This window comes from Aricia agestis, chromosome 1, assembly GCF_905147365.1.
Source record: "Aricia agestis chromosome 1, ilAriAges1.1, whole genome shotgun sequence".
Taxonomy (NCBI): domain Eukaryota; kingdom Metazoa; phylum Arthropoda; class Insecta; order Lepidoptera; family Lycaenidae; genus Aricia; species Aricia agestis.
Genome location: NC_056406.1, coordinates 192,496 through 214,282, shown reverse-complemented (window position 1 = coordinate 214,282; position 21,787 = coordinate 192,496). Strand labels below are relative to the sequence as shown.

General features: G+C 37.0%; 1 protein-coding gene across 2 annotated transcripts in view; it reads right to left on the bottom strand.

The window, feature by feature from the left end:
* LOC121730313 (RNA-binding protein fusilli) overlaps nt 1-11,465 on the bottom strand; it is a 101,480-nt gene extending 90,015 nt beyond the window's left edge. For both annotated transcript variants that reach the window (XM_042119302.1, XM_042119311.1), the window contains exon 1: nt 10,682-11,465. In XM_042119302.1, the coding sequence (XP_041975236.1) occupies nt 10,682-10,810 (129 nt within the window). In that variant the 5' untranslated portion in view covers nt 10,811-11,465. The remainder of the gene's footprint in view (nt 1-10,681) is intronic.
* Between the last annotated feature and the right edge of the window lie 10,322 nt (nt 11,466-21,787).

The window sequence follows — 21,787 nt, the reverse complement described above, 5'->3', positions numbered from 1 at the left end:
CCTCCTCTCGATTCAATTTTATGTTCTCGAACCAAGGGGATCTGCACAACGTATGCTGGATAGTTCTGTACCAGATTCCCTTGGGAAGGGGTGATATTTTCCGTTGGGAAAAAACCCCTGCTTAAAACAATAAATTAAAAAAAAAAGAATATATAATTGATACATTTACATAGGTAATATGTTTTTAATATTAAAATAATTTTGAAAATCGGTCCACAAACGGCGGAGTAAAATACATAGGTAAAACATAAAAAAGTAAAAAATATCGTCCTCATTTTTGGAAGTCGCTTAAAAGTAGCCTAAGTTACTCCTTATTACATCTGCCAATAAAATCGTCAAAATCGGTCCAGACTCCAGCCATTTCGGAGATTAGCCAAAATAAACAGACAGACATACAGACAGACAAAAATTCTAAAAATTGTTATTTTGGCGTATGTGTCGCAGGATGATTTGATAAATCGAATTATCGCGAAAATTCTAGGAACTTCGCGAAAACACGGATAATTATGCAGTGGTGATTACATTTTTCAACCTGACTGACAAAAGGTAGTGTTTTCGCGTAAACGCGAATCGCCTTAGTAAGATTGCGAAACGAATCGTTAGTTATTATCGAAAAAATCACTGATTGGTCGGTAAAAGCCATGTTTAAGCGCCCCATAATAACATCTTCTTTGGACTTAAAAAATAGTGCGAAAAGTTATCTGACAGTGTGTGTCAAAATGACTGATACATGAAAGAGCCATGCTTCGGCACGAATGGGCCGGCTTGACCAGAGAAAAACCACGTTCTCACAGAAAACCGGCGTGGAACAGCGCTTGCGCTGTGTTTCGCTGAGTGAGTGAGTTTATCGGAGGCCCAATTCCCTTTCCTATCCTCCCCTATTTCTTTCCCTTCCCATCCCTACCCTCCCCTATTACCCTATTCCCTCTTAAAAGGCCGGCAACGCACCTGCAGCTCTTCTGATGCTGCGAGTGTCCATGGGCGACGGAAGTTGCTTAACCATCAGGTGACCCGTTTGCTCGTTTGCCCCCTTCTTTTATAAAAAAAAAAAATACAAGTGAAATTAGTGCTGAAAGATCAACAGAACCAGAAACTAATTCTGAGGTTTTATGGTTAAGATGAGAAAAAGGTTAAATAAAAAGTAAAGTTCTTATGAAGAGGCATTGTCATTCCTTACCCTTTATAATTCTATGGTGTAATACCTCAAAGATACATAGGAAAAGATAGTAACCAATCAGAACAAGACTTGGCCAGTAAGCAAAAATCACGCCAATCAGCGTTAAGAAATAAGAATGTGTATGTTACTAAGGCAACTCGCGTTTTCCTAACCTAACCTAACTTTTTAAGGAAAATTTAAAAATATGAACAGCATATTTTTCAATTTTCCTTAAATTAAAAAAAAAGAGCAGCAAAATACGAAACGCTGGATAAAAATAAATTGATCCTAGTCATTTGTCATACTGGGACGAAAATTTATGGGACAAAAGACTCAACTTCTCATTCCTAGCCTAGGGCATCTCACCGAGTCGACGGACCTCTTCGTCACATCATCATCGTCGTACCCTAGCTCTTAGCACAGAATATATATTAGTAGTACCAACAGAAGTCTCACTAGCGAAACCCGTTTAAAGAAATAACGACTCATGTTACGATAATATTAAGTTCAAATTCCAACCGCGCAGTGCTAGGTGCCTACAATTATATTCACCTACATGTCCGCTCTCTGTCTATCGCATAACTCGTACCTTTTCTGACGAAATCAAGGTTTGTGCCTTTTAGAAAACAAAATATTATTTTTTAATTACTATTGGTATGAATAGCAAACCTTTTTATAGTAATATAAAATTTTAGTAACCCAACCTATATTTTATATATTCGATTACAGTGCAGGAAACTTTTACAATTTAAACATAGTAACTTGTGTTTATTTCTGTGTAGTTTGTGCGTTTCTTTGTATGAAATTGGTTTATTTGCTACGTTTGTACAGTTTTTATCTACCCTTTGTATTTAAATACCTTATTCAAATACATATTTCATTTGCCTTTTATTAATTGTTCATTTTTATAAGATTTATAACGATTTTGTCACAGCGGTTAAATCAGTATCATGAATAAAATTCCTCTATGATCAGTAAACAGTAGATACGCGACGAAAAATCTTGCGCGTGCGTCACCGCTCGCTTGTGAGTCCCTACTGATTGGCCACCCGCGGGTGGTAGTTGGTACTTACAGTTCGATACCTATTCTCGCGAGTGGGACAGGCCTGCCCTTAGACAAAGTCTCTTTCGTTAAAAACGAGCGATGACTTATGTCACACCACATACATTTTGATAACGAATTTCGTCATAGTTTTTAACGAAAGATACTTTGTCTAAGGGGCCTGGTCATACCACGCCTGCACCGTGTGGACACCGCCCCGCGGCCGGTGTAAGGTGTAATCATGAGTAATGCACTGGTGGCCAATGGCATCCTAATATGACGTATACCTATATAGTATATACCTACCTATTCAGAGTAATAAGTTGATTCGTTCCGGGGTGTGACGTCACGCGGGCGGCGGCCATGTTATGTACGCAGTACGAAGCGTCGCGTCGCCGGGAGTGTTTGTTTACACCCCCGCCCGGCCCAACCGTCGCACAGTGTATTAGAAATCCCCAAAATCGGACATGACTAAGTTAATGCAATGAGTCGATGGCGTCTTATATTTCAAATGCAAGAGTAGAACTTCCGTGTGAGCATTTTACTTCGTTTTTGAGAAAATCAATTTTTAAATTAGTCATTTTTTGACTCCCTGAAAACGAAATTATTTTATTTAAATTAATCACGAGGGTTTGTAAACTTGCTACCCAGTTGATTAGATTGATCATTAGAGACACAAATTTTGTACTTTATTTCATTCCTACAATTCAAGTAGTTCCTGAGATTTTAATGTTTTTAAATATTTAGACTTTTTTTTTTTGCTTTCCTATATGATTCCCGCACCTTCTGTCCAAACTGAAAAATACTTTGGTATAGTCTTTACACTACAATATTTTTGTAGGAATGAAATAAAATACAAAATTTGTGTCTCTAATGATCAATCTAATCAACTGGGTAGCAAGTTTACAAACCCTCGTAATTAATTTAAATAAAATAATTTCGTTTTCAGGGAGTCAAAAAATGACTAATTTAAAAATTGATTTTCTCAAAAACGAAGTAAAATGCTCACACGGAAGTTCTACTCTTGCATTTCAAATATAAGACGCCATCGACTCATTGCATTAACTTAGTCATATCCGATTTTGGGGATTTCTAAAACACTGTGCCACAATAGACATAACTACCAGTAGTTCGACTGCAAAGAAGCGGACAGGTCTCAATATCTGTCAAATTCGTCGGGTTTCACTAGGATTATGAACAGAATGTGCCTCGCGCTGGCTGATATGCCTAATTTATTTTTAAATATTTAAAATAAAGATTTCAAAATTGGATTCTGTCAATTTTAATCGTATGTGCCAAAACACAAACAACAATACGACCAAAGAGGAACACGTCCAGCGAATATGTCATAGTTTTAAATTCGTAGGTAACAAGTTATAACCCTAGCGACGATTTTCGTCATAATACGTCAAAATTAAAAATTTCAACATCAGTTTTAAGTCGGTATATATACTCTATAATTCTGTCTACTCTGACTGTGCGTCGCGCGCGCGCGTTCGCGTCGTCGACCGTCGTGAGTCGTGACGTCACGCTATGTTATATTGTCATCAATCACCATCATTGTTGTTGTAAGAATTATTTAATACTTTTTAGTTCATATTATTATTGTTTTTGTTAAAATAATAATGTTTTTACTTTTTAGGGTTCCGTTCCCAAAGGGTAAAAACGGGGCCCTATTACTTAGACTTCATTGTCTGTCCATCTGTCTGTCTCCAGGCTTTATATCAAGAACCGCTATAGCTAGACTTCTGAAATTTTACAGATTGTGTTGTTGCCACTAGGGAATGCCATCTCGTTCTCGCGAGATCTCGGCCTTTTTTAGCGAGATTGATCTCGGACGAAAAAATGGCGAGATCTCGCGAGTTTGACGAGATTGCACTTGAGCATAAAAACGTCTTATTTGAAGCGCCGACCGACACGGACGGAGTTGCGATCACGGAGTCAAAACAAAGAGGAGCTGGCCTAAGCAACTGTGCACTGTGATTCTCAACTAGGTCCTGAATTTTGACTTTTCGTTGCTTTGTTAGTAAATATAAAAGAACTATTTTATTACTAAAAGATTTGTATTTGATAGTGCGCTTTTATAATTCTGGACGTCACGTTATCGTGGACGCCGGCTTCCACGATAAAACGTTGTTGATAGTAGATACGTATGTCAAAGTTTACTACTTAAAATTATAGACAGATACATCAAACAATTGTTTGATGCATAAAATTGTAAAAATCGTGAAAATGAATGAATGTTAATCTTATAATTTTTATTACTTTTTTTTCGTAATTTATTCAAATATTGTGATTATTTGCAAAAAACCCACCAAACTGCTAATCTCGCGAGATCTCGAAATTGGCGAGATCTCGCGGTATTGTATTCATAAACTCGCGGGATCTCGCTTGAGCTCCAATCTCGCGAGACTTGCATTCCCTAGTTGCCGCTATAACAACAAATACTGAAAACAAAATAAAATTAAGAGCTCACCTGACTCTAAAAATTAAACATCGTCCTTCTCTCTTCACACTCACGCCCGTCTTTCATATGCCAGGTGAAAAAGGACGACGCGGAATCATCGCCGAGTTAGTTTTACTTGAATAAAAGACGAACTATAATGATTATGAAAAAAGTGTTTTGAGCAAAGAACAATGGCCAAATCGTACCAGGTGGGCGGTGGCGTCCCGATATGCCATTAGTATCAAAAATTCTCTAATATTTTAAGGCATCGAAAATCATTAGAAATGTGTCTATAAATAGCCACAAAAAAAAGATAAATATATTTTAGTTTCGTTATGTTCTGACAGCCGGCGATCATTCGCATTCGTTCTATTATTTGGGTAATACTATAGGAAAAATTGAAAATTGAAATAATTAGAAACGAGATCGCCGAATATACACTTGTAGGCCACACCGCAGTCGGGAAAAAGGTAGTTCTTAAGTCTAACCTCAAAATAATTGTAAACGTTATTAATTATTATAAAAAATCGTGGCTATTTAGACATAATTCTCAAACGGAATTATGTTTAGAGCATAAGAACAACCAAATCTAACTATAGTTTATTTTGGGACATCAAAAATAAAAGTCGAGTCCAGCTCTTATACAAATTTGGCCATGATTCTTTAGGTTTTATCAATACCTTTTTAGATATTAAAAAATATTAAAGAAAAGACAGCAAACTTCGAAGATCCAAGCAAAAATGTGTCTAAAACAGGGTTTTTTGTAAAAAAGAAACTATCGAGCATTTTTTGAGTAATCGTGTTTTCGTCTTGAGCATTTAATCTTTATGAACTGAAGTTACATGTGTCAAAAAATCAGATTTCTAGACCTTACAGATTTTGAGATCTAGGTTAAAGTATGTAGTCAAGTTAGGGTCATATGGGCTCTTAAGGGGGCTCCCATATAACAAACATATTGTATTTTTCGGCCTTTTTCGCTCTATATTAATAACTAGCGACACGCCCCGGCTTCGTATCGGGTAGGTATAAAATATAATATTTAGCCACTGAAAAATATATTAAAATCGATTCAGCAATTTTGACTTATATTCATTACTATATGTTCCGTACGGCTTCGCCCGCGTAATTTAGGAATGTCACGGAAACCGTACATTTTTCCGCAAAAAAAGAAACCTATGTCCTTTGACGTGGTCTATTCTTCATGTGTGCCAAATAACATAAAAATTGCTCCAGTGCGTTCAAATAAGCCCGTTCAAATAATTTCCCCTGTTTTTCCACACTTTCCTCTATTTCTTCGCTCCTATTAGTCTTAGCGTGATCTTCGAAAATAATTATTTAAATCATATTATGCTGTAATGGGCCATGTAGATCTACATTAAATCAATAATGTATTTAAGTTATTTAATTGGATAAGGATTAATGCTGTATTAATTAAAATTGCTTCGAAAATTTGCCATTATTTGTCGTAAAAAGAAAATGAAAAAAAAAATTATGTTACTAGCTGTTGCCCGCAACTTCGTCCGCGTGAATGTATGTTATTAAAATCGAGATTTAGAAAATTTAACACCCATCTACTTTTTTTATCTATATTTAAACACACGAAATTTTTAATTTACTTACATCAAAGACCCAGGAAACTTGAACCTCAGATACGGTACTTATCGTTTTGAAAAATCCTTTCTTCGAAGAGGGGATGGGGGCCACAGGACAGGGGAAAGGAACATGTGACGGAGATAGAGGTCGATAGACTTCAGAAGACGGGACTTAATGTAGACATCTATCCCTCTTTAACCTACCTCTTATTTATAATATACAGTAAAACCAGAACAAAATAACGCTTGAAGTTGTTTACTTACTTACCCACAATGTAATTTCTTTATGGGCATTGGCCCACCGGCCACCACACATTCCCACCACTGTTATATCTCCTTTGGTTGTCGTTGTCAATTTCGATGAGTTTCTTCAATTCCATTACTTATCAAGTCACCGTTTTTAGGGTTCCGTTCCCAAAGGGTAAAAACGGGACCCTATTACTAAGACTTCTTTGTCTGTCCATCTGTCTGTCTCCAGGCTGTATCTCAAGAACCGTTATAGCTAGAGTTCTGAAATTTTTACAAATTGTGTATATCTATTGCCGATATAACAACACATACTGAAAACAAAATAAAACAATATTTAAGGGGGCTCCCATACAACAAACATGATTTTTTTTGGCCTTTTTTGCTCGATATCAATAATGACAACAGGCAGGCAGTTGAAATTTTCACAGAATCCTTAATTATATGTGTACTTTAATAATTAATGATAAAATGAGAATATAATTAAAATTTAAAGGGGGCTCCCATACAAAAACACAACTATTGGCCTATTTTCTCTATAACGGTACGGAACCCTTCGTGCGTGAGTCCGACTCGCACTTGGCCAATTTTATTGTAAACGTGGTATCAAATTCGGGCAATCTATACAACAAAAAAATAATTTTGAAAATCTGACCATAAACAGCAAAGTAAACATTAACTCCTCCTTTTTTGAAAGTCGGTAAAAAAAAAAGTATCTTAGATGTTGACCAGGGATGTAAGGTATCATCATGCCAAATTTCATTGAAATCGGTCCGGCGGATTCAGAGATTAGCCTGTACGAACAGACAAACAGACATATATTCAAACAGACAGAGAAACAAAAATTTCAAAAACAGTTAAATGTGTTCTATTACTCTGCTAACATGCCCCTGACTCATTTTTTCAAGTTTATTTTCCATGTACAAAAATTTTAACTCTACGATTTTATTATAAGTATAGATATAGATATACGAGTAGATTGTTTGATATTCATAACTCATAAGAGATGGACATAATATACCATCGCGGAGTTTTCTGTAGACCTTTTCAATGTGTACAATACTTGACAGTTGGTTTTGTTTGGATGTATGGATGTTTGTTACTCTTTCACGCAAAAACTACTGAACGGATTTTAATGAAACTTTACAATAATATAGCTTTTTTTGTTATTGTTTTTTATGAAATAAGGGGGCAAACGAGCAAACGGGTCACCTGATGGAAAGCAACTTCCGTCGCCCATGGACAGTTGCAGCATCAGAAGAGCTGCAGGTGCGTTGCCGGCCTTTTAAGAGGGAATAGGGTAATAGGGGAGGGTAGGGAAGGAAAGGGAATAGGGGAGGGTAGGGAAGGGAATAGGGTAGGGGATTGGGCCTCCGGTAAACTCACTCACTCGGCGAAACACAGCGCAAGCGCTGTTTCACGCCGGTTTTCTGTGAGAACGTTGTATTTCTTCGGCGAGCTGGCTCATTCGTGCCGAAGCATGGCTCTCCCACGTATACATCAGAATAACACATAGGCTACAATTTTAACCGACTTTCAGAATGGGGGAGGTGTTATGTTCGTTTTTTTATGTTCAAACAACAACCACAAACAATACAACAAACACCTGCTAGTTGACGCCATATTGTAAATAAAACGCTCCTAGCGCCGCAGCGGTGCGCGCTGAACTACTTCAATTAGACGGCGGCTTTTGAATCAGCTGCAGTGTTGAACGTTTTGAGCGACTAAAATATTCAATCAAAAAGATAGACGTGTGATTGAATGGCGTTGTTCAGTCAAAGGGCTAGCTGTTTGATTGAACGGCTATTTAGACCAGTCGGCTGCGACATATATATTATATAGATTATTATTATTTATTAAAGGACACATATATTTTAGACCTTTGTGAAAATTTCAAGTGCCTACCTGTTACCATTATTGATATCGAGCAAAAAAGGCCGTCCTAGTAATAGGGTCCCGTTTTTACCCTTTGGGTACGGAACCTTAAAAAAAAGTGACTTTATTTTATAATTGAATTTTTCACACGTTCTTTTTTTATAATATCATGTGTATTTTAATATTTAATTAGCTATTTGACCGAGCTTTTCTCGGTATTCGATAAAACACGAAAAAAATGTCATTTTCTAAAAATTATTCCTAGCTAGGTCGATTTATATGTATATTTATACGTGGGACTTGGGACTCCCAAGTTGGGAGAGCCATGCTTGGGCACGAATGGGCCGGCTCGACCGGAGAAATACCACGTTCTCACAGAAAACCGGCGAGAAACAGCGCTTGCGCTGTGTTTCGCCGAGTGAGTGGGTTTACCGGAGGCCCAATCCCCTATCCTATTCCCTTCCCTTCCCTACCCTAATAAATATAAATAATAGATATAATAAAAATAACAATAAAATTATCGCTCCCGAAACCCCGAAAAATATATACTCATGAAAATCGTTGGAGCCGATTCCGAGTGCTTGTTTAAAGATATAAGATAATAATCCTACTAATATTATAAAGGCGAAAGTTTGTTTGGATGTATATTGTATAGATGTATGGATGTGTGATGTGTGGATGTATGGATGTGGGATGTGTGGATGTATGGATGTTTGTTACTCTTTCACGCAAAAACTACTGAACGGATTTTAATGAAACTTTACAATAATATAGCTTATACATCAAAATAACACATATGCTACAATTTTAACCGACTTTCAAAATGGGGGAGGTGTTATGTTCGTTTTCTTATGTTCATCTATTACTCCGCCGTTTGTTAACCGATTTTCAAAATGTTTCTTTTGGTATGTAGGGTATCATCCCAATTTGGTATTATATTCACAAAAGTGGTGATCTGATGAAGGATGTATAAGTAATCGAGGGAACTCCTCAAAATTTATGGGGAAACATGTGGTGACTTCGGTTTCGTGAGAATTATTCTAAGCATATGCTACAAACAAGTAAGATTTTGCACCGAGATAAACCTGGTATACCGTGGTTCGGGAGGTGCTGAGAGAACTCCTGATTCTTTATAGATACAAGTTTGGGAGTTTCGGCGTCGTTTTAAGAACGGAAAGCATATGCTACTATGCAAATTACATTCATCATCATCATCATCACTACCATGATATTATACCATGCATCGTCCCATGATTATGAGCCTTTTCATAGTCTTTTAAATCGAGGCTCGAGTTTGTCAAGCGATAATTTAAAAAAATCTATACTTAATATTATAAACCTGAAGAGTATGTTTGCTTGAATGCGCTAATCTCAGGAACTACAGGTCCGGTTTAAAAACTTATTTCAGTGTTAGATATCTCATTTATCAAGTAAGGCTATAGGCTATATTATATTATCACGCTAAGACTAATACGACGGAAGAAACTCAGGAAAATGTGGTAAAAACTCACGAAAATATTAGAAAGGGTTTATCTCACGAACTACTGGAGCAATATTTGGCACTTATATAGAGTAGACCACGTGAAAGGAGTATTTATAGCTATTTTTATTCGAAAATGTACGGTTTCTGTGAAATTCCTAATTTACGCGAGCGCAGCCGCGCGGGACATCTAGTTTTAAAATAAAATAAAAAATTAAGGGGGGCTCCAATACAAAAAACACAATTTTTGGCCTATTTTTGCTCTGTATCGGTACGGAACCCTTCGTGCGCGAGTCCGACTCGCACTTGGTCGATTTTTAGTATTTCTTGTTATAGTGGAAACAGAAATACACAATCTGTGAAAATTTCAGAAGTCTAGATATAGCGGTTTTTGAGATACAGCCTGTTGACAGACAGACGGACAGACAGACACCGTTTTTACCCTTTGGGTACGGAACCCTAAAAACTAGCGGTACCGTACTACGGAACCCTAAAAACTAGCGGTACCGTACTACGCAACCCTATATTACGCGTGGCCCGACACGCACTTGGCCGGTTTTCGTGTGTCCGATTATATTCGGTGGGGGCGTCGATATAATATTTGCCTAATCAGCCTAAGTCTTATTATAGACGGTACTGGACGCTGGTCTTAGGTCTACCGTCTATATATACGTATTACTTAGGTATCATACCGTCCGTCCGCGTCACAGTCAAATGTTATAGTCGTTGTTGTTGTTTAGAAATTGAGTTTAGACTTTAGGAAGTTTAGGCGAGGCGGGTATCGGATATCAGATCGTCGATGTGGTTTATCGACGGGCCACGGCCACGGGATAAAGTTACATACCTGGTTGGTGAGGACGTCGATGACCACATAGGCCAGGTACACGATCTCCTCCTCGTCGGAGCCGAGCGCGGCGCCCGCCAGCCCCGCCGTGCGCACGTGCAGCGCGCAGACCCAGCCGCCGCTGATCATGGCGCCATGCACCGCCAGCGCCGCCCCGGGGAGTAGGAGGTTGCCGACCGACGCTCTCAGCGGCTCGCCACCATCCTAGCGTGGGGCACCGGGGGAGAGTGGCTTTCTCGCTGGAGGAGTATTCGTGCCGCGAACGGGTCGGAAGCACTCGGAAATCGGAACGTGCGGGTCCGGTGATTACTCGCGAGTCACGGAGAGCGTCGCGAGTTGCGAGTGTCGCGGCGGCTCGCGAGCTGTGAATGTGCCGTGTAGTGCCGACTGCCGTGTACGGTTTACCGCTAGATGTTTGCCTCGTCGTCGGTCGACGTAGGCCGTTTCCGTTTCGAGGGGAAATCTGGATTTAACTCACTTCACTGACATTTAAACACTAAATCCGCGGTCGAAAGACGAACGGCCGCTCGGTATAGGGATCGCGAACGACGATAGGTATAGGGCGTCGAAGTTGTCGCTAGACGTCCTCCGGATTAGAATAACTTTTGACTCCTCTTGACGCAATGAACTCAGTAATCGTGGCGAGCTCCCCCGATCGATGAGTAAAAGCACATAATTTGTTTATATTTATGATTATTATAAAAGGTAAAAAATGAGCGGACACGGCGATTTTTACGCTCGAGCCTGTCCGGTTGGGCTCGGTGGATCGACTGCCGCGGTGCGATTGGTTCGCCCCCCGTTGACACTGCGCAGGTAAACGCCAGGTGAGCGAGGCGACGTTGCCAAACCGAGCACTATCATTTATGAGATAGTTGTTGTGTCATAACTCATTAACAATCATGATAAAAGCCGTATATATTTTTACCTAGCAGTTCGCACACATTAAAAGTTGAAAACCCTAAACCTTTCCCTAAACGGCTTGCTGTTCGATTTTGGCACGTACCGTAAGGTAGCAACTACCAACGATAAAAATAGCAAGTCACGGAATAAAACGTAGAAGAAAATAGTACCGCGAAACATGCCAACTTTGCCACATAAGATAGCTTTGCCCAAAGATCCATTCTTAAGCAAATCTTTGATGTCTAGAGTTATTTTAATATTATGTCAATATTTGTTTAATTTGGCAGAAAATAGGTAGATTATATGACTGGTAACATAGAGAATACCCCGTATTGCTAACTTTATTCAGTAACTTTTTGGAACTTCTGAAAAACGGTAAGTACGTATTTTTGCGGGCATTGTGGTGCAGATTTATAATAATAATAATAATAATAATAATAACCATTTATTTCAGATCACAAACAATCCATAGTGTTAGTAGAAATACAATTAAAATTTAAAATAATAGTACATTACATTCTAATTCTTATAGTAAAAAAAAAATATATTTATTAGGAATGGTAAGGCATTGAAATTAATAATGAGCCACATGCACCTCTATCCAATGCCTTAAAGGGGTTGTAAGGGGGTGAAAATGCGTAAATTTGGTCAAATTAACTTAGTTCCAAAAACTCAAAACAGATGGCGCCAAGAGTCCCCTAGATCGCGCTATTGCTTGCTCATGCGTATTTCTATAAGAGGTGGTACCATGTTAAATTGAGTTTTTACGATTATTTCGATTGTTATACACGTTAATATTAACTAATAACTCACCTACCAACTTAGATATCAAATTCAAAAACAACAGCGCCAAAACTACTGAACCGATTGTAATGAAATTTTGTACACAGATAGTCTAAAGCCTGAAAAAGGACATAATCTACTTCTTACTGGAAAAAGGGGTTGTAAGGGGGTGTTTATGCGTAAATTTGTTTAAATTAAGTTAGTTCCAAAAACTGGAACAAGCGCCAAGAGTCGCCTAGATCGCGCTATCTCTTGCTCATATGTATTTCTATAAGAGGTGGTACCATGTTGAGTTAAGAGGATACCACAGCGGCTAGAGAAATGAAAAAAAAGTACGTGTAATATATATAGCTGTCTCCCTTACCTCAAGCCTATACCTCAGAACGCGATAGAGACAACTGCAGAAAATCCAGAAAATCAACGATTCGTTGTCCCCTGATTCCTTCTCCAAAACTTAACCGATTTAAGTACTTTTTTCATTAAAGATTAAAAAAAGGCTTGAGCTGTGTTCCTATGTTTTGCTTTTTTTGTATAATCTATCCAAATCTGTTTTCTGGACGTTTGAACACAGTGGAAAATCTGGCCATTTTTTTGGGTTTTTGAACGTTCATATCTTATTTAATAATTAAATTATGAAAAAAAAGAAAACATAGGGACATTGTATTAGTGGCCGTAGATATTCAGGAAAAAAATTATAACTCTACTAGCATTATCCAGGGAGGAAACAGGGGACAACGTTTGTATGGAAAAAATGGCGGTGTGGAATCCTCTTAATATTTCGATTGTTATACATGTTATTAATAAACTCACGAACCAACATAGATATGAGAAACAACAGTCTACCAATAATTAATACTAAATAGTTTATGGGTATTGGACAAAGCTAAAGTTGTGTAATGCATTATGCAGCTAAGTTGTGTAACGCTAAATAAGCTTTAGGTATAAAAAAGTTTAATTAAAAAAAAACATTATGTGCTGTATACTACACGGCTGTTTTGGGTATTTTGATTTAAGGGGTACCAGGGTTTTAAAAAGCTTTTGACACCAATTTTATTGACACCGCGCGCTATAAACTGAAGAAGAAACTGTATCAAAAAATGCTTAGGGTTGTCAAATTGGACATTTTTAAATACTTTTAGTAATTTACAAAAAATCGATGAAAACATACCATTTATTTATTTAAATAGAAACATTACTTCTTGTATTGTTAAATGCTAACTTATTTATAATACTGTCGTTATATGGTTTACTAGCTGTTGCCCGCGACTTCGTCCGCGTGGACTTCAGTTTATAGCGCGCGATGTCAACAAAATTGGTGTCAAAAGCTTTTATAAAAAAAAACCCTGGTACCCCTTCAATCAAAACAGCTGTGCAGTGTGCACATAATATTTCATTTTTTTTAATTAAACTTTATATTTTATGCCAAATTTTAAAGCTTATTTAGCCCCCCAATTACACAACTTTACCCATAAACTATTTATCATTGATAGGTTTAAGGTTACGTCACTGTATATAATATAAAGCACGGACGTATTAAATGACATAAAAAAGAAATTTCGAAATAAATCAAAAAAATGATACCACCTCTTATAGAAAGATGTTGGGCAAGCGTTGGCGCGATGTAAGAGACGCACGGCGCCATCTAGTATGAATTTTTGGAACTAACTTAATTTGAACAAATTTTCGTATTTTCACCCCCTTACAACCCTTTTTTCCAGTAAAAAAGTAGCCTATGTCCTTTCTCAGGCTATATGTATACAAAATTTCATAACAATCGGTTCGGTAGTTTTGGCGTGAAAGCGAGACAGACAGACAGAGATACTTTCGCATTTATAATATTAGTATAGATTTCAGGCAACATCTGTACCAATAGCCTCCACTAACTGCAGATAAAACTCGTATGTCGTACCTATGTGAGAGCGAGTCACAACTTCAACAAGCTATGCCGAGATTACGATCTTGATGTATTCATTACTAAAAAAGCTTGAGCTGTAAATTTTTTGACAACTTGATTTCCTAAATTTGTATCTGTTCAAACCACAATACTATGGTAAATTGTACGATGTAGTTAGCATGTTCTTCTTTTTGGTTTTTGGTCAAACTATCCTTTAAAGTTTAAACTTTTTGCTTTACTTGTTTTTGTTATAATATATCTTACTTAAAAACATCCCTATATCTAATTAAGACCGTTCACAATATCATGTATTTAATTGTTTCTGTTACTTAGAGGTGAAAACTTGTAATTGGCTTTCTGATTCACACATAAAATTGTCACCAATATTACTTAGCTGTAAGATTTCCGTGTTTCTTATATGAATAAATAAATAAAAAGATAATTAAGTAATTTTATAGATATGTGGCAGCCCTAGTACTTTTACAGACTAAAATGCAAATTGTATGGAAAAGGAAAAAATGTAAGGGTAACATTGCCCAGTCAATTTAGTAGGATATTATTCGCGATATCGTTTAAATGTCTATAGTAAACACCATCTTTTCCAAAATTCTTTTACTGGATTTTGATGCCACCTGCGCAAAGTTCATATTTGCGTGAAAAATCAAGGTGGGCAATGTTGGCTACAAGTCCAGGTAACTTTACCCGGCATGGAAATCAATCATAAATTGAATTATATGAACAGAAATAATGTTTTCGACATTCCTACACCTTCAAATGTAGCCTTGTAGTTGTAGAGGGCAAAAAAAAACTTACACTTCTATACATTTTTTTACAAGAATTAAAATTATTTGAAAAAAGCTGGCAAAGTTGGCATGTTTCGCGGTACTTACTTACTTAATACTTAATCTATACTATATTATATTATAAAGCGGAAGAGTTTGTTAGTTAGTTTGTTTGTTTGTTTCAACGCGCTAATCTCAGGAACTACTGGTCCGAAGTGTTAGATAGCCCATTTATCGCGGAAGTTTATAGGCTATACTTTATCATGCTAATAGTAATAGGAGCGAAGAAATAGAGGAAAGTGTGGAAAAAACGGGGGAAATTATTTGAAAGGGCTTATTTGAACGCGCTAATCTCAGGAAGTACTGGTCCGATTTAAAAAAATCTTTCAGTGTTAGATAGCCCATTTATCGAGGAAAGCTATAGGCTATAGTTTATCACGCTTAAACTAATTAGAGCGAAGAAATAGAGGAAAATGAGGAAAAAACGTGGTAAATTATTTGAAAGGGCTTATTTGAACGCGCTAATCTCAGGTACTACTGGTCCGATTAGAAAAATTATTTCAGTGTTTGTTAGCCCATTTATCGAGAAAGGCTATAGCCTATATTTTATCATGCTAAGACTAATAGAAACGAAGAAATAGAGGAAAATGTAGAAAAAACGGAAATTATTTAAAATGGCTTATTTCACGAACTACTGGAGCTATTTTTCTGTTATTTGCCACAGATAAGAAGTAGACCACGTAAAGGATCATTGGCTATTTTATGTAATACTTAATTTGTCTGTGAAATATCTAATTTACGCGGGCGAAGCCGCGCGGAACGTTATATTTCGCGTGGTCACGACAACACGCGTAAACGGCTGGATCCATTTTGCTGAAATTTGGTAAGTATTTAAAAGATACTTTGAGTTCCGAAAAAGGACATAGGATAGAATTTTGTCCCGGAAAAATGTACGGTTACTGCACAATATGCTTTTATGATTTGCGCGTAAACTATTAATAACGTTTATTTAACAATAAGACATCACATTACACTACCATAAGACAATACACATTACAATACATAAAGAAAAATAAAAGAAAAATAATTACAAAAATAATAGCATAATTATCATGAGGAACGGTACAAGTAGTGCATTGTCATGTCTACTGCCAAAAGGACACCACTCAGGCGTATCCATAGAGTATACATTATAGCAAGCTATAGAGTGCTTCTAACAAGGTATGAACTGTAAGCACGAGTGTGAACATATTTTCCTATAAGCGTCAAACGATGGCGAATGGAACATCACTAGACTTGCGTTATACATTTGACAAGTATCTATAGAACTTCTGCTTACGATCGGCACAACGGGGAACGAGCGATGCGCGCGCTCTATAGATTCCTAATGTATAGGTACTCTAAGGGCGTATCACCGTGACCACAGAATATATATTAGTAGTACCAACTCGTGAAACCCGTTTAAAAAAATAACAACTCTTGCTGCGATAGTTTATCAGGATCCAACATTCTGCCTTGTCAGTGGCGTGCAAAATTACAATATTGCATAGACAAATTATTATTACAAAAGTCAAAAATAAGATATTGAATATTAACCAATGATATTGTATTTGTACTTATACAGATATGTTACGTCCATACTTTTTTCCGGCTTAAATATCTTCCGAACAATTTTCAAATTCAAAATTGCAGACATTGACAAATTTGACAGATGAGTGAAACAAAAGATACGAAAAACCATTTACTTTAAAGAGACAGTTCTATTTTTAAACGTCGAATTGTATCGCTGTCTCTTTCTTCGCCTGAGCTATGACGAAAATTCGATTTTTTCCAGATTGTTCGAAAAAATTATTGAAAATGTAAATAATCGAGGTATTTATTGCAATCAAGACTATAGATGCTGGCGGGAAAGATTCCGAATTATTCCCGTCGAATACTTCGGAAGTATTCCGATATATTCCGAAACTTTGGGAATATTTCAACTGTCAAAAATAACGAGGAAAATTGCGCTTGGAAGTTGTAAACTATTTATCTTTAGTTGTGTATCTAAGAATATGTGATGCCGGTTACTAACATTATTAGCCAAGCGGCGAGAAACGGCTTTTTTGGCTTATTATCATTACTAGCGATAAATAGCGGCTGGTAACGGCTTGTTACTTTTCTTTGATAATACCTAATCATGTGAGTTCGTTTATTTTTTTATGGTTTTTATTCTGATTTACTTACAATAGGATATATTAGTATGGATAGTATGGATATAAGTAAGTAATAAGTAGGTAAGTATAGATTAATCAATCCCATTGGCCATTACTAATTTATGATAAAACTAGATGACGCCCGCAACTCAATCTATCGCGCCGGAACCGTACATTTTTCAGGGATAAAAACTATCCTATGTCCTTTCTCGGAACTTAAAGTATTTCCATGTCAATTTTTATAACATTCAAATGTTTTATGTTTCCTTAAAGCGTCTGCCATTAGTTCTTTTACCTTAATTGGTATAAACCTGTAGGATAAGCCTTAACCTCTTGTATGGGTAATGGGACCAACTTTCGTACTCAAAAGAAAAAATCTACTATTTCATACATTTTGGTCACAACTCACAGCTGATCGATACTTTTGTATGGAACAGCTGACTTTTTATTTCCGGTACGAAAGCTGGTCCCATAGAAAAGGTTTTTTTTTTTAATGAAATAAGGGGGCAAACGAGCTAACGGGTCACCTGATGGAAAGCAACTTCCGTCGCCCATGGACACTCGCAGCATCAGAAGAGCTGCAAGTGCGTTGCCGGCCTTTTAAGAGGGAACAGGGTAATAAGGGAAGGTAAGGATGGGAAGGGAAGGGAATAGGGGAGGGTAGGGAAGGGAATAGGGTAGGGGATTGGGCCTCCGGTAAACTCACTCCACAGACAAAGAAGAGATACTACGTATACTCACTCACTCGGTGAAACACAGCGCAAGCGCTGTTTCACGCAGGTTTTCTGTGAGAGCGTGGTATTTCTCCGGTCGAGCCGGCCCATTCATGCCGAAGTATGGCTATCCCACTAGGTTTGATCATTGCAACGCCACCAACAAATTGCAATTGGGTTAAATGTCAAGTCGTAAGCAGTTGTCGTTGCCATGGCATGACATGATTTGGACATGCGCAATAACTAGGTTTTGCAGTGAATGCGCTAAAAATTACGCCGACGAACACGGCCCATAATATTGTTACACCTTTATAGGCCTCTTGGATATCGTTGCTAAGCTACGGTAACGCCGCGGCGGAAACTCGTGACCGCTTTTCTCATATGATTCTCATACAAGTCACTGCACTTTTTTGGTAATGTTTATATTTTTAGCACAATAAAAAGTAATGAGCCAAATTACTATTAAGTTTATATTAAGTTTATACAAGAAATTTGGGGTAACAGGAACATATAGGTCAGAGCAATGATATTCTACTTATACAGATATGTTACTCCATACTATTTTCCGGCTTCAATCTCTTCCGAACAATTTTCAAATTCAAAATTGCAAACATTGACAAATTTGACAGATAGGTGAAACAAAAGATACGAAAAACCATTTACATAAAAGAGACAGTTCTATTTTTAAACGTCGAATCGTATCGCTGTCTCTTTCTTCGCCTGAGCTATGACGAAAATTCGATTTTTCCCAGATTGTTAAAAAAAATTGAAAATGTAAATAATCGAGGTATTTACTGCAATCAAGACATGTGGTAAGAGATTCCATGTGTTTTGTTTACTTGAGTCATAATTGGTACATTTTCGAAACACGCACGACGTCATTTTCAATTTATTTAGGTAAGACAAGACGCGGCACGTTCGTGACTGCGCTCGATGCAGACTAAATAACAGACGGCCCAATTGGGCCGTATTTGAATCTTCACAACGCGCGCGGTAACTACTAATATATATTCTGTGGCGGTAGTAACATATCTGCTTTGAGTTTTTCATCATTGGTATCACATAAATTGCGAAAACCATAGATTAAGGATATAAGTTATAATTACGACAGTATATATTAAGTCTATGGTTATAATACAGTTCGACAAGGCTTTAATTGAAGGTATCAATGTCAGTCAATGTGCGCTGCTGGTAAAGGAGAACTGTCAAAAATGACGGAAGCGTTAGTTCCTTTTCTCGCCACGTTCAAAAACAGCCTTGTCGAACTCGTCGAATTCTAGTCTTATTCGTTTAATTTTTTCGCAGTTTGGCAGGTGACTGTCAACTTCTTAATGAGGGATTTTCCTATTTTTTTAATTTGACTGTCAAACAGTTTCCATTTTAGTAACTAGATGGCGTATGGGTAGACAACTATCGGTAATACCAGGGAATACCATCAAACAACAATAAACTTATTCTTGAAATGAGTTATCCAAACTAAAATATAATATTATTGTCATAAATAATCAAGTATCAAAACTATAATTCCGACTATAGACAAGGTAGCCATACGTAGATTTTTTGAATTTGCCGCCTTTTTCCAGTCTCATCTTTCGCTAGCCAGACTCTATGTCATAATGATTATTTGCATATTTGTATAATAATTTACAACTAAAACTATAATAATATGAAAAAGATAGATTATTATTTCATGGAAAATATTATAATGTATCAGTATTTGTATGCAGATAATTTCGAAAATGTTGAAATGTGTCTATTGATTTATTGTAGTAATTAATTGCACGTTAAGGTTATTAACTATAATAATTTATGTATGGAAATGTAGTAAATAAAAAACTTCTCATTAATTTCAGATTTTTAGGTCCCTGTACTAGTTTGCAACATTTTAGTCTGCAGGCAATGGTTGTTAAGGAGATTTATGGAGGAGGAGAAGAAAGGTATCGGAATATGAGAGGTGCGGCCACTAAGGGAAAATCCTCTGATCAAGTGAGGTGGTATACAGCTGGCCTGAGCCCACGCGATAGATTTCAGGTGTCGTATGTACAGGGTTTTTTTTTAATGAAATAAGGGGGCAAACGAGCAAACGGGTCACCTAATGGAAAGCAACTTCCGTCGCCCATGGACACTCGCAGCATCAGAAGAGCTGAATGTGCGTTGCCGGCCTTTTAAGAGGGAATAGGGGAGGGTAGGGAAGGGAAGGGAATAGGGGAGGGTAGGGAAGGGAAGCGAATAGGGGAAGGTAGGAAAGGGAATAGGGTAGGGGATTGGGCCTCCGGTAAACTCACTCACTCGGCGAAACATAGCACAGGTGTAACAAAACAAAGTAATAATACTTATGTGTGTATGTATCAGGGCCGTAGCTAGGGGGGGGCATAGTGGGGCAATGCCCTACTTTAAAATCACAATGCCCTACCTTAAAAATACCAATAATCGGCCAAGTGCGAGTCGGACCCGCGCACGAAGGATTATACCGCGCACGTACCGTTATAGAGCAAAAATAGTATGGGACCTACCTACCTACCTAACCCTTAATTTTTTTTTTAACTTTTATTATTAGGTATTTATTAAATTACATATATTATTAAGGCCTTTGTAAAAATTTCAAGTGCCTACCTGTTGTCATCATTGATAGTTAAGCAAAAAATGTTAGAAAAATCACGTTTGTTGTATGGGAGCCCTCCTTAAATATTTAATTTATTTTGTTTTTAGTATTTGTTGTTATAGCGGCAACAGAAATACATAATCTGTGAAAATTTCATTTCTCTAGCTATTACCGTTCTTGAGTTACAGCCTGGAAACAGACGGACAGACGGACAGACATCGAAGTCTCAGTAATAGGGTCCCGTTTTTACCTAAAGGACTTGCATTACAGGTATTAGACAATAGAAATATACTTTATTCTTATATAAACTATACATTATATAGTTAAGATTTTTATTATACCTTTAAAAACTTTTTGTTCCGTTGGCAGGATTCGAACCCGCGACCCCCGGATTAAGCTGCCACACGCCCAACCATTGGGCCACAGAAGTCGTCGATAATAATTCTTTGTTCTGTGTATAGATGGCATTTGAATCACGATTACATACGACAGTATATATTATGTCTATGACATGAAGCGATGCGTCCATTTAATTATAATAGTATCTGTGAATACCATAGATTGCTGCAATATCGGCAATCTTTCGTACGGGGAATCCCAGATAATAAACATTTTACATTACCGAAAGGTTGTTTATGATTGTTGGTTGTTTGGTTCAAGTGAAGTAAAGTAAAGATTGTTTTCTTCAAAAATAAATACAGTTCTTTTTTGTATTGACATAATATTAAATTGAATATTCTTTGATTTCGCGATGGATATACGGGCTTTCTTTGGAAAAAAAAACGGAAGGATGAAGAGCAAATTGACGACGAAAAACCTCACTGCTCAAAACAGGTGAAAGCGCAAAATACAATCGCTACTCGTGGATCACTACATCCAGAAGTTTAACCATATTGTTCGCTTGTTCTTCGTAATTGAGGATTTAATAATATGTAGTTCTTAGATATAGTGCTCATGCTTTGTCATAGAATTTTTTTAAGTATCTAAGAATAACTATTGAATGAATTGAATACATCATTGACCTAGAGATAAATCAAAACAACAAATACTAAAAACAAAATAAAATCAATATTTAAGGATTCGTGTTTTTTGGCCTTTTTTGCTGCATAGTGATATTAATGGCAACAGTAGGCACTGGACATTTTTTCGAAATCACATAATTGATTAATAATACAATTAAAATAACATTTATATTTAAAGGGGGCTCAATTACAAAAAACACAATTTTGGCCTATTT